The sequence below is a fragment of the Gorilla gorilla genome, chromosome 2 (genome assembly GCF_029281585.2).
Source record: "Gorilla gorilla gorilla isolate KB3781 chromosome 2, NHGRI_mGorGor1-v2.1_pri, whole genome shotgun sequence".
Lineage (NCBI taxonomy): Eukaryota > Metazoa > Chordata > Mammalia > Primates > Hominidae > Gorilla > Gorilla gorilla.
In genome coordinates this window covers 58,622,309-58,635,296 of record NC_086017.1, presented here as the reverse complement: position 1 = coordinate 58,635,296, position 12,988 = coordinate 58,622,309, and the positions used below count along the sequence as shown (strand labels likewise).

General features: G+C 43.6%; 1 protein-coding gene across 3 annotated transcripts in view; it reads left to right on the top strand.

The window, feature by feature from the left end:
- PRKAR2A (protein kinase cAMP-dependent type II regulatory subunit alpha) overlaps positions 1 to 12,988 on the top strand; it is a 104,952-nt gene that overhangs the window by 80,047 nt on the left and 11,917 nt on the right. For all 3 annotated transcript variants that reach the window (XM_055382432.2, XM_019024446.4, XM_019024445.4), the window contains exons 7-8: positions 4,354 to 4,455; positions 4,625 to 4,699. In XM_055382432.2, coding sequence (XP_055238407.2) covers positions 4,354 to 4,455; positions 4,625 to 4,699 — 177 coding nt within the window. The remainder of the gene's footprint in view (positions 1 to 4,353; positions 4,456 to 4,624; positions 4,700 to 12,988) is intronic.

Here is a 12,988-nt window from a genome sequence, read left to right as displayed (position 1 = left end):
GCCGGGCATGGTGGCGCATGCCTATAATCCTAGCTACTCCGGAAGCCAAGGCAGGAGAATCAGTTGAACCTGGGAGACGGAGGTTGCAGTGAGGCAAGATTGCGCCATTGCACTCCAACCTGGGCAACAAGAATGAAACTCCATCTCAAAAAAAAAAAAAGTCGCTGTAAGAGACATTTGTTGTGGTCGGGCGCAGTGGCTCACGCCTGTAATACCAGCACTTTGGGAGGCCAAGGCGGGCGGATCATGAGGTCAGGAGATTGAGACCATCCTGGCTAACACGGTGAAACCCCATCTCTACTAAAAATACAAAAAATTAGCTGGGCGCGGTGGCAGGCGCCTGTAGTCCCAGCTACTCAGGAGGCTGAAGCAGGAGAATGGCGTGAACCAGGGAGGCAGAGCTTGCAGTGAGCCGAGATCGTGCCACTGCACTCCAGCCTGGGTGGCAGAGCGAGACTCTGTCTCAAAAAAGAAAAAAAAAGATATTTGTTGTTTTATCTTTAGTTAGAAATTTGTTGTTGTTGTTTTTGAGATGGACTCTTGCTCTGTCATCCAGGCTGGAGTCCAGTGGCATTATCTCGGCTCACTGCAATCTCTGCCTCCAGGATTGAAGCAATTCTCCTGCCTCAGCCTCCCGCATAGCTGGGATTATAGGCATGTGCCAACAGTACTGGCTAATTTTTTATATTTTTGGTAGAGATGGGAATTCACCATGTTGGCTAGGCTGGTTTCGAACTCCTGACCTCAAGTGATCCACCCACCTCAGCCTCCCAAAGTGCTGGGATTACAGGCGTGAGCCATGCGCCCAGCCGAAATATTGTTTGCTATTGCAATTGTGCTAATCTTTGTTACACTGTAGGTGGATTTGTAAAATATTGGGAGTTAACTTTGCTGCCCTCTGTGTGTTTATTTTTTTAATATTTATTTATTTATTTATTTTGAGACGGAGTCTCTGTTGCGCAGGCTGGAGTATAGTGGTGTGATCTCGGCTCACTGCATCCTCTGCCTCCAGGGTTCAAGTAATTCTCGTGCCTCAGCCTCCCAAGTAGCTGGGACTATAGGTGTACACCACCATGCCCAGCTAATTTTTGTATTTTTAGTAGACACAAGAGTTCACCATGTTGGCCAGGCTGGTCTCGAACTCCCGACCTCAAGTGATCCACCCACTTTGGCCTCCCAAAATGCTGGGATTATAGGTGTGAGCCACTGTGCCAGGCCTTTTATTTTATCTGTCTATGTATCTGTGTGTGTGTGTGTGTGTGTGTGTGCGTGTGTGTGTCTTTCTGTCTGTCTCTCTGTCTGTCTGTCTGTCTGTCTATCTATCTATCTATCTATCTATCTATCTATCTATCTATCTATCTAATCTTTTGAGACGGTCTCACTCTGTTGGCCAGGCTGGAGTGGAGTGGTGCTCTCACACCTCACTGCAACTTCGCCTCCCAGGGCTCAAGCAATCCTCCCACCTCTGCCTCCCCAGTAACTGGGACCACAAGTGCACACCACCACGCCTGGCTAATTTTTGTATTTTTTGTACAGATGGGTTTCGCCATGTTGCCCAGGCTGTTCTCAAACTTCTGGGCTCAAACAATCCACCCACCTCAGCCTCCCAAAGTGCTGGGAATACAGTCGTGAGCCACTGTTCCCAGCCTGTATGGTTTTTTTTTTAAATAAATAAATAAAATATTGGGGTTTTCTGTTTTTGTGGGGTTTTTTTGTTTGTTTGTTTTTTTTTTGAGATGGGGTCTCGCTCTGTCTCCCAGGCTAGAGTGCAGTGGTGTGATCTTGGCTGACTGCAACCTCCACCTCCCAGGTTCAAGCGATTCTCCTGTCTCAGCCTCCCTAGTAGCTGGGACTGCAGGCGCGTGCCGCCACGCCCAGCTAATTTTTTGTATTTTTAGTAGAGACGGGGTTTCATTGTGTTAGCCAGGATGGTCTCGATCTCCTGACCTCGTGATCCGCCTGCCTCAGCCTCCCAGAGTGCTGGGATTATAGGTGTGAGCCACTGCGTCCAGCCTGTTTTTGTGTTTTAAATAGAGTTGAGGTCTCATTGTGTTGCCCAGGCTGGTCTTGAATTCCTAGCCTCAAGCGATCCTCCTGCCTTGGCGTCCCAAAGTGCAGGGATTACAGGCATGAACCACCACACACAGCCTAAAATATTGTTTTGTTTTTATTTTTTTTCGAGGCAGGGTCTCGCTCTGTTACCCAGGCTGGAGTGCAGTGGCATGATCTCGGCTCACTGCAACCTCTGCCTCCCAGGTTCAAGTGATTCTCCTGTCTCAGCGTCCCAAGAAGCTGGGATTACAGGCACCCACCACCATGCCTGGCTAATTTTTGTATTTTTAGTAGAGATGTGGTTTCACCATATTGGCCAGGCTGGTCTTGAACTCCTGACCTCAAGCGATCCGTCTGCCTCGGCCTCCCAAAGTTCTGGGATTACAGGCATGAGCTACTGCGCCCAGCCCATTATTATACTTTCTAACAAAATGTATATATGTATAGTCCTGACAGCCTGAGGTGGAAGAAAGGTAGTTAACTTAGATACAAATAACTGCTTGCCCATTTAGGAATCTAAGACTAAGCAATTAACATTCTCACATGTATCTCCCCGCACATGTGTACACATATCTGAGAAGTGCCTGGTTTGGTTAACTGTCTTCTGATCAGAATCCATTACTTACTAAGCCGGGCACAGTGTTGTGTACCTGTAGTCCTAGCTACTTGGGAGGCTGAGGTGGGGAGATCACTTGACCCCAGGAGTTCAAAGCCAGCCTGGACAACATTGGGGGACCCTATCTCAAAATAAAACAGAAGGAATCCATGACTTGCTAGAGTCAAGGTATCTTTCATATGCCTGCCTTCCATCTTGCGTATTCCTCCCATGTCTCTCCATTAACTTAAATCCTACCTCTCTTTCAGGTCCCAGACATTTTTGCTGCAAAATAATCTTTGATCACTCCTGCCTACTGTGATCTCCCCTTCTTACCTTGAAATTTATGTGGCACTTGTCTTCTGTAGTTTCACCAAGCACATTTCATATGCTCATATGCTGTCTTGAACTGTAGACTTTTTATTTTTATTTAATTTTTTTTTGAGACACAGTTTCAACTTATGTCACCCAGGCTGGAGTGCAGTGGCGCAATCTCAGCTCACTGCAACCTTAGCCTCCTGAGCTCAAGTGATTCTCCAGCCTCAGCCTCCCAACTAGCTGGGACTAGACAAACGCCACCATGCCCAGCTAATTTTTGTATTTTTTGTAGAGATGGGGTTTCACCATGTTGCACAGCCTGGTCTTGAACTCCTGAGCTCAAGTGATCCGTCTGACTCAGCCTCCCAGAATGCTGGGATTACAGGTGTGAGCCACTGCACCTGTCCTTGAAATGTAGACTTTTTATTCCTATGTATTTTGTTGTTGTTGTTGTTGTTGTTGTTGTTGTTGATATTGTTGTTTTTGGGACATAGTGTCACTCTGCTGCCCAGGCTGGAATGCAGTGGTACAATCACAACTCACTGCAGCTTTGACCTCTCAGGCTCTGGTGAGCCTTTCACCTCAGCCACCCAAGTACAGACATGTGCCACCATGCCCAGCTAACTTTTTTTGTGTATTTTTTCGTAGAGAGGGTGTTTCACCATGTTGCCTAGGCTGGTCTCATGCTCCTGGGCTCAAGCAATTTGCCCACCTTAGCCTCCCAAAATGCTAGGAGTACAGGCAGTGAGCCACTGCATTCAGCCAACCTTCATATTTTGATATTTTATATTATCTCCCCATTAAGATTGTAAACTTTTTTAGGGTAAGAACAATCTAATTGTTCTTTTTTTAGGCAAGAACAATCTAATTGTTTTGGATTTTTTAAGTTTTTTTAAATCCTGGATTCTAAGGATTAAATGATTGTTTTATTCTCTCTTTTGGTGAGGTGTCTCTTTTTTTTTTTTTTGAAATGAGGGTCTCACTCTGTCACCCAGGCTGGAGTGCAGTGACACGATCTGAGGGTCTCACTCTGTCACCCAGGCTGGAGTGCAGTGACACGATCTCGTCTCACTAGAGGTATCTTTTTTGACATTGAACAGTGACAGTGAGCTCACAAATGTTTAGGTGTTTTCTGTTTTGGGTTCTATTTATGACCCATAGGTGGCACCTATTGAGTGCTAGATAGCAAGCAACAGCATGTGGGCATCTGGCTGGCTCAGGCTACAGGTCCTTTACTTCCAGTGATGACTCAAGATTGAAGTATCATTAAACACTTAATTAACACAGTAACTTACATATTCCTCTAATATTTGCTTTGGCCAGTTAATTAAACCATAGATGTTCCTGTATATAGGCATTTACTAGAATTTTCATATTCTTTCTTGTAGGACCGGGTGACTTTTAGAAGAATCATAGTGAAAAATAATGCAAAGAAGAGGAAGATGTTTGAATCATTTATTGAGTCTGTGCCCCTCCTTAAATCACTAGAGGTAAAGTGGCTTGAATAAGAATCTGTTCATGGGGATCAGGAAAAGCTTTTAAAACTATTTTGTTGTTAGGTTTTCAAATCATACTATTCTAATCCTATTTCTGTGCTGCATAGCTATTGTGACTTTCAGTTAAGGTCTTTTCCTTTTATTTGTGAATTTGTTGTTTCAGGTGTCAGAACAAATGAAGATTGTGGATGTAATAGGAGAGAAGATCTATAAGGATGGAGAACGCATAATCACTCAGGTGAGTGAGGGCTTTATGGAGCTCCTTTCCTGGAAGTCACCCCTGAAGAACTAGTACATCATTTATCTCAAAAACTTCTTGCTGGACACAGTGGCTCACGCCTGTAATCCCAATACTTCGGGAGGCTGAGGCAGGTGGATCACTTGAGGCCAGGAGTTCAAGACCAGCCTGGCCAACATGGTAAAACTCCATCTCTACCAAAAATACAAAGATTAGCTGGGTGTGGTGGCCCACGCCTGTAATCCCAGCTACTTGGGAGGCTGAGGCGGGAGAATTGCTGGAACCCAGGAGGCAAAGGTTGCAGTGAGTCGAGATTGCGCCACTGCCTCCAGCCTGGGCAACAGAGCAAGACTCCATTTCAAAAAAAAACCCAAAAAACCTTCTATGTTCTCCCACTGTTGGGAGCTCTTATTACCAGGTAATAGATCATACTTCAGAGGACTATTATGTAGTCCTCTGAAGCTTATTGACGTCCGTCTTACTGACACATGCAGATCTCTTGCTTCCTTTCACCTTTCCTTGGCTTCTAGTGTTTGTTCTTTGGATGTCATTTTCTTTTGACCTTAAGTAAGTTTCATCCATTGCTATTAGAACCTGGGGAAGGTTAAAGAGTTCTGCCCTCTAACTTTCTATATTTGACACAAAGGCATCCTTTTGGCTAATCTAACACAAATCAGAGTTCACAGTCTTCAGTGATTAACCAAATTTGTAAGATGTAAAGATTACTAAACAGTGGGCTAGATCATTGTAATGAGTACTGTCTGATAATTTTCTTAGTCCGCTATGTTTGTATTTTTAATTAAACATAAATAGTATTGGACTTTTCCAGGTATAAGCTTCTCTGCCTATGGTTCTGGCTCAAGAGCACGGAGAAGATACATGGTTGGTCTAGGTTGGTGATATGCTTATCCTAGAACCCAGTACTGAGACTACGAGGAGGAAAGGCTCAGATTGGTCAGGTGTGGGTCCTGTGGGTGGAGTTGGCCCCACTAGAACACAAGGACTAATCAGACTTACCATAAAAGGGGAGAAAAAAGCTCCCTTGGAAGAGATAAAGGACTAACAAAAATATGATGTCTACTCTGAGTCACATCTCTAAATGTATTTGTTTTCTAGGAGCTGTTACTATTAATAATTCTTTTAATTAGAAATTGGAATATTCTATAAACATTTATTAAGATAGGTAGGACCAGATATGATAAGCACTATAATGAAGGAGAGTATGAACGACAGTGAGAACATAGAAATGGAAGTAATACATATGGTTTCATTGAGGAAATGCCATTTGAGATGGGCTTAAAAAACAAGTGCAATTTCAATGTTTGGGATCAGGGAAAGGTCCTTCAGAGCAAGAAAACAATATTAGCAAAGGCCAGTGGTGTGAGCTGTGTTTCAGAGCAGGTATCCTGGTATGGTAAGAATGTAGTGCTGAGATTCAGAAATGGGAGATGTTAACTGGCCACATTTGCTTCTGAACCTAAGGTGCTTTAAGTAACATTCAAAGGACCTTCAAGTCATCCTGAAGGTTCTAGGCCTGTCTCATACTGGGTTTTCAGGAAGTATGTCAGGAGATGTGAGAAGTCAATAGTGTTTTCTTCATGGTCTGTGCTCTTGAAGATAGAGTGCTATCTATCTTCAAGGTAGATAGGTAGTGGTACAGAATGGACATTAATTAAGATGATATTAAAAGGGGCTTATTATAGGTCCCTTTTTCAATGTCTCTCACTGGACCAAGGCTTCTCAAAGTGAGGTCCCAGGACCAGCAGCAATCAGCATCATCTGAGGGTGTTAGAATTGTTAGGAATGCAAGTTCTTGAGCCCCCCACCAGACCTGCTGAATCAGAAACTACATTTTATGTTGTTTCATTTGTTTTGGTCAGCTTTGTTACAGTGTATTTTACATACAATAAAATTACTAAGTTTAAGTATACAAATCGGAAGAGTTTTGTAACCATCCCCAAGTGGTATTTCCATCACCCATACAGTTCCTTGTTTTGTATTTGCAGTCAGTACCCTCCCCCACACTCACATTCCTGGAAACCATTGATGTTTTCTATCACTGTAGAAATTCCTTTCTACAATTTAGTATAAATGAAATCATGTAATGTATAGTCTCTGTGTCTGGCTTCTTTCTCTTAGCATAATATTTTTGAGGTTTATCCATGTTGTATGTATCAGTAGATCGCTCCTTTTTATTGCTAATAAGATTTCATTGTACAAATGTAATTTTTCTTTCTTTTTGAAACGGAGTTTTGCTCTTGTTGCCCAGGCTGGAGTGCAATGGCGCAATCTCAGCTCACCATAACCTCCACCTCCCAGGTTCAAGCTATTCTCTTGCCTCAGCCTCCCATTACTTTTTCTTTTTAATGAGATACAGTCTTGCCCTGTCGCCCAAGCTGGAGTACAGTGGCATAATCTCAGCTCACTGCAACCTCTGCCTCCCGGGTTCAAGCGATTCTTGTGCCTCAGCCTCCCGAGTAGCTGGGACCAGAGGCACGTGTCACTCTGCCCAGCTAATTTTGTGCGTGTGTGTGTTTTTTTAGTAGAAATGGGATTTCACCATGTTGGCCAGGCTGGCCTCTTTAGTAAATACTTAAGAGTGCAATTGCTAAATTATATTTTAACTTCATAACAAACTGTTTCTTAAAATGGCTGTACTGTCTTGTGTTCCTACCAGCCATGTATGAAAATTCCAGTTTCTCTGCATTCTCACCAATAAATAGTATTTACAGCCTTTTTTAAAAAAATTACAGTCAGGGTCTTGCTATATTGCCCAGCCTGGTCTCGAACTCCTGAGCTCAAGCCATCTGCCCGCCTTGGCCTTCTAAGTGCTGTGATTATAGGTGTGCACCTCTGCACCTGGCCTTCATTTTCTTAATGGTATCTTTTGAAGAGAAAATGGTTTTAATTTTGACAAGTCCAGTTTATCATCTTTTCTTCTTTGTAGTTGTGTACTTTTGCTGCTGTATTTTAGGAAATCTTTGCAAAATCAATAATATGTTCTCCTAAGTTTACTTCTAAGACCAGCACTATTCAATAGAAATAATATGTGAGTCACATATGTAATTTTAAAAATTTTTGGTCAGGCAGGGTGGCTCACGCCTGTAATCCCAGCACTCTGGGAGGCTGAATAGCTTGAGGCAGATAACTTGAGGCCAGGAGTTCGAGACCAGCCTGGCCAACATGGTGAAACCTCGTCTCTACTAAAAAGTAATAAAAAAATTAGCTGAGTTTGCTGGTGCACAACTGTAATCCCAGTTACTTGGGAGGTTGAAGCACGAGAATCGTTTGAACTTGGGAGGCAGAGGTTGCAGTGAGCCAAGATCATGCCACTGCATTCTAGCCTGGGGGACAGAGCAAGACTTGGTCTCAAAAAAAATAAATAAATAAAAACTTTCAGTAGATATTTGAAATGGTGAACTTAATTTTAATATATTTCATTTAACTCAGTATATCTAAAATATTGTTTCAACATCTAAGTGATATAAAACTTTATTAATGAGATATTTTACATTTTTAATACTGTCTTCAAAATCTAATGTATGTTTTGCATCTATAGCACATCTAAGTTTATACTAGCAACATTTCAAGTGCTCAGCCACATTTGACTAGTGGCTAATGTATTGAGCAGTACAGCTCTAGACAGTCAGAATTTTAGCTCTTACCTTAGGTCTGTGATCCATTTTGAGTTATTTTTATTGTTTTTGTTTTGTTTTTTTTGAGATGGAGTCTCGCTCTGTCACCCAGGCTAGAGTGCAGTGGTGTGATCTCGGCTCACTGCAAGCTCCGCCTCCTGGGTTCACGCCATTCTTCTGCCTCAGCCTCCCAAGTAGCTGGGACTACAGGTGCCCGCCACCACGTCCGGCTAATTTTTTGTGTTTTTAGTAGAGACAGGTTTCACCGTGTTAGCCAGCATGGTCTCAGTCTCCTGACCTCGTGATCCTCCTTCCTCTGCCTCCCAAAGTGCTGGGATGACAGGTGTGAGCCACTGCACTCAGCCTTGTTTTTGTTTATTAGAAGCAAGGTCTCACTCTGTCTTTCAGGCTTCAGTACAGTGTGCAATCATAGCTCACTGCAGCCTTGAACTTCTAGGCTCAAGCAATACTCTTCCCTTAGCCTTGCAAGTAATGCCACCACACTCAGCTAATTTTTTTTTTTTTTTTTTTTTGAGACGGAGTTTTGCTCTTGTTGCCCAGGCCGGAGTGCAATGCCACGATCTCAGCTCACCACCACCCCCGCCTCCTGTGTTCAAGCAATTCTCCTGCCTCAGCTTCCTGAGTAGCTGGGATTACAAGCATGCACCACCATGCCCAGCTAATTTTTTTTTTTTTTTTTTTTTTAGTAGAGACAGGGTTTCTCCATGTTGGTCAGGCTGGTCTGTGAACTCCCTACCTCAGGTGATCTGCCCACCTCAGCCTCGGCCTCCCAAAGTGCTGGGATTACAGGTGTGAGCCACTGCGCCCGGCCTACACCCAGCTAATTTTTAAATTTTTTGTAGAGGCAGGGCCTCTCTATGTTGCCCATGCTGGTCTTGAACTTCTGACCTCAAGTGATCCTCCCACCTCACCTCCCAAGTAGCTGAGATTACAGGCTTGTGCCACCATACCTGACTACATTTTTGTGTTTTGTTTTGTTTTGTTTTGTTTTTTGAGACAGAGTCTTGCTCTTGTTGTCCAGGCTGGAGTGCAATGGCACAATCTTGGCTGACTGCAACCTCCACCTCCCCAGTTCAGGTGATTCTTCTGCCTCAGCCTCCCCAGTAGCTGGAACTACAGGCATGCATCACCATGCCCGGCTAATTTTTTTTTATTTTTAGTAGAAAACGGGGTTTTTTCCTGTTGGCCATGCTGGTCTCAAGCTCCTGACCTCAGGTGATCTGTCCGCCTTGGCCTTCCAAAGTACTGGGATGGTGTGAGCCACCACGCCTGGCCTACATTTTTGTTTTTTAATGACTTGCATAATTTTCACAAGTAATTTTCATAATTGATAGAATATTTAGCTTATTCTTAGAGTAATGTAGACAGAAGGTGGCTTTAGTTTTACAAGATCATGCTTTATGTTTTTGCTATTAAAGTACCATTGCATTAAACCAAAAAGATTCCCATATCCTGAAAATTAGGGCTTCAGTCATTCTTATGGTGGAATGTGGATCTTATATTATCTATTGTGAAAAAGAGACATATAAGAACCTGATAACATGTTCACAAAGACCTAAAAATGCAGTACAGTCTGGCTTCTTTACTCTTGAATGTAGAATGGAATGTTCTTTCTGTGAGATGTGTACACAGAGCCTATTAGTGAACTTGAAAAGCAGGATACTTGGCCGGGCGCGGTGGCTCATGCCTGTAATCCCAGCACTTAGGGAGGCCGAGGCAGGCAGATCACCTGAGGTTGGGAGTTCGAGACCAGCCTGACCAACATGGAGAAACCCTGTCTCTACTAAAAATACAAAATTAGCTAAATGTGGTGGCACGTGCTTGTAAATCCCAGCTACTCAGGAGGCTGAGGCAGGAGAATCACTTGAACCCAGGAGGTAGAAGTTGTGGTGAGCCAAGATCGCGCCATTGCGCTCCAGCCTGGGCAACAAGAGTGAAACTCCGTCTCAAAAATAAAAATAAAAAAAATGGGGGCAGGATGCTCTTCCAGTGAGCTCTCTTTTCCAACTGGGTAGTCATCTCATTCTACCCTGCAAAATGACAGCAGTCCTACAAAGCCTGAACAGCCAGCATACCCAGAATATCCACCACTGGACAGCATGGAAACAGGAAATGTGTGTCTTGGCCCACACATTTAGCCTGTCCCAGCCTAACCAGGCTGTTTCATGAGATTGGAAATGCAAAAGAGTGCATCCCTTAACTGCCACAAAGATCAACTGTTTTCAGCTGATGGTTAAAATCATCAAAACATGGTTTTATTTTAAATTTTATCCCCTTGCATTGTTTCACATTATCATAATCCATTGTAGTGAAGTATTACCAAATCAGTAAAATTTAATGGACCAAAGTCCTTTCACTGTCCTTCATTTGGTCCAGAGGAAGAGGTGAACCAAGGCTTTTTGTTTGTCATGTATTCTAGATGACATTCTTTCCCATCTCCTCTCAACCCTGAATCTACCAACTACTCACGCTACCTGCTAGGGAAAGATTACTTATCCCCCAGGCTTCTGAGGAAAGTCATCCACAAAATTGGATAGTAATAGTACCTACTTTCTTAGACTTCTTTGGCAAAAAAAATGAAATGATACACATAAAGTACTCACCAGAGAGCCTGCTGGGAGTGAGCACACAGCAACATTAGCAGCTTCTATTCTATATGAGCTCCCCTGTTCATTCTCCTCAGGCCCTAAGTCATTCTTATCCTGTACACATACCCTAGTCTCTGCTGTCTTCTTCATTTTGTTTTCCTTTTCTCTTTTTTTTTTTGAGACAGTCTTGCTCTGTCGCCCAGGCTGGAGTGCAGTGGCACAATCTCAGCTTACTGCGACCTCCACCTCCTGGGTTCAAGCGATTCTCGTGCCTTAGCCTCCTGAGTAGCTGGGATTACAGGCACACACCACCACGCCTGGCTAATTTTTTGTAGTTTAGGTAGAGATGGGGTTTCGCCGCCATGTTGCCCAAGCTGGTCTCGAACTCCTGAGCTCAGGCAGTCTGCCTGCTGTGGCCTCCCAAAGTGCTAGGATTATAGGCATGAGCCACCGCACCAGGCCATTTTTTTTTCTTTTTTCTTTTTTTTTTTCTTTTTTGAGATGGAGTCTGACTCTTTTGCCCAGGCTGGAGTACAGTGGTGCAACCTCGGATCACTGCAATCCCCACCTCCCAGGTTTAAGTGATTCTTGTGCCTCAGTCTCCCAAGTAGCTGGGAATACAGTCGTGCACCACCACTCCTGGCTAATTTTTGTGTATGTATGTATGTATGTATGCATGTATGTATTTTATTTATTTTTGAGACAGAGTTTCGTTCTTGTCGCCCAGGCTGGAGTGCAATGGCGTGATCTCGGCTCACTGCAACCTCTGCCTCCCGGGTTCAAGCTATTCTTCTGCCTCAGCCTCCCAAGTAGCTGGGATTACAGGCATGCGTCACCACGCCTGGCTAATTTTTGTATTTTTAGTAGAGATGGGGTTTCACCATGTTGGTCAGGCTGGTACCAAACTCCTGACCTCAGGTGATCCACTCACCTCAGCCTCCCAAAGTGCTGGGATTACAGGTGTGAGCCACTGTGCCTGGCCTTTGCTGTCTTCAAAACACACGTACACTCCTTCCCTCAGTTTGTTTCTATTCTAGCTACCAGCCTAATTTCTTGCATAGCCAGAGACTTTCAAAGTGTGATCTAACAATATGGACTAAAAGAAGCCAGATACAAAAAATATGTGATTCCATTTATATTAAGTTAAGGAATGGCCAAAACCTACAAGGACAGAAATTAGATATAGTTACTTCATGGGTGGGAATGTGGTAGTTTTGACTGAACTCCGGAGGGAGCCTTTTGAAGAACGGATATATTTTCTATTTTGATCTAGGAGGTGGTTATACAGGTTTATACATTTGTAAAAAGTCATCAAGCCTTGAAATGTGAGCACTTTAAATGGTGGATGTTATACACCTATCTAAACAAAAAGGGCTCAAGCACTATCCTTCACCACCTATCACTTGCAGATCTTTCCTACCACACAGATCTTCCCTTTTCACCACCCTCTTCTTGGTGAAGTACCTCTCCCTCTTTGTGACTCTGCCTCTGGCTCCTACTAAGTTTCTTTCATGGCTGTTCATCCTTTGTCAGCTCCTATCATGAAGCTGTTTGTGTAATGCTAGAACTTCATGGTGATTTGGCTCTGCTGGTTGTTAAGATACCTACCCAACATAGCAGGGCAGAAACCCACAGGCACCCCTTTGTAAAGCTGTGGCATTTACTCATATGGGGCAGTGATACGTCCTGGGACTAGATTAACTCAGAAACATCAGCCTAGCTGTGTATGGTGCCCACTTGGGGCTCTGTGTGATGGTCAAAGGGCATGAAGTTTGTGAAAGCCTCAGAAGCAGATTCTCAGTGAAGACAAAAGACCCACACAGAGTGAGAGTGCATGAGTAATAATGCGTTATCTGATGTAGATGGTGTTTGTTCCAGAAGTTAATAGTGAGGGGTCAGAAACTGAATGAAGTGTGCCTGAAAGCTGCTTCGTGTATATCTGCATGCCTGACTCAGATGTCCTCCCAATATTTGCTCAAATCTCACCTTCTCAAGTTCCTTTTTTTTTTTTCCTTTTCCTAAGAGGCAAGGTCTCGTTGCCTGCT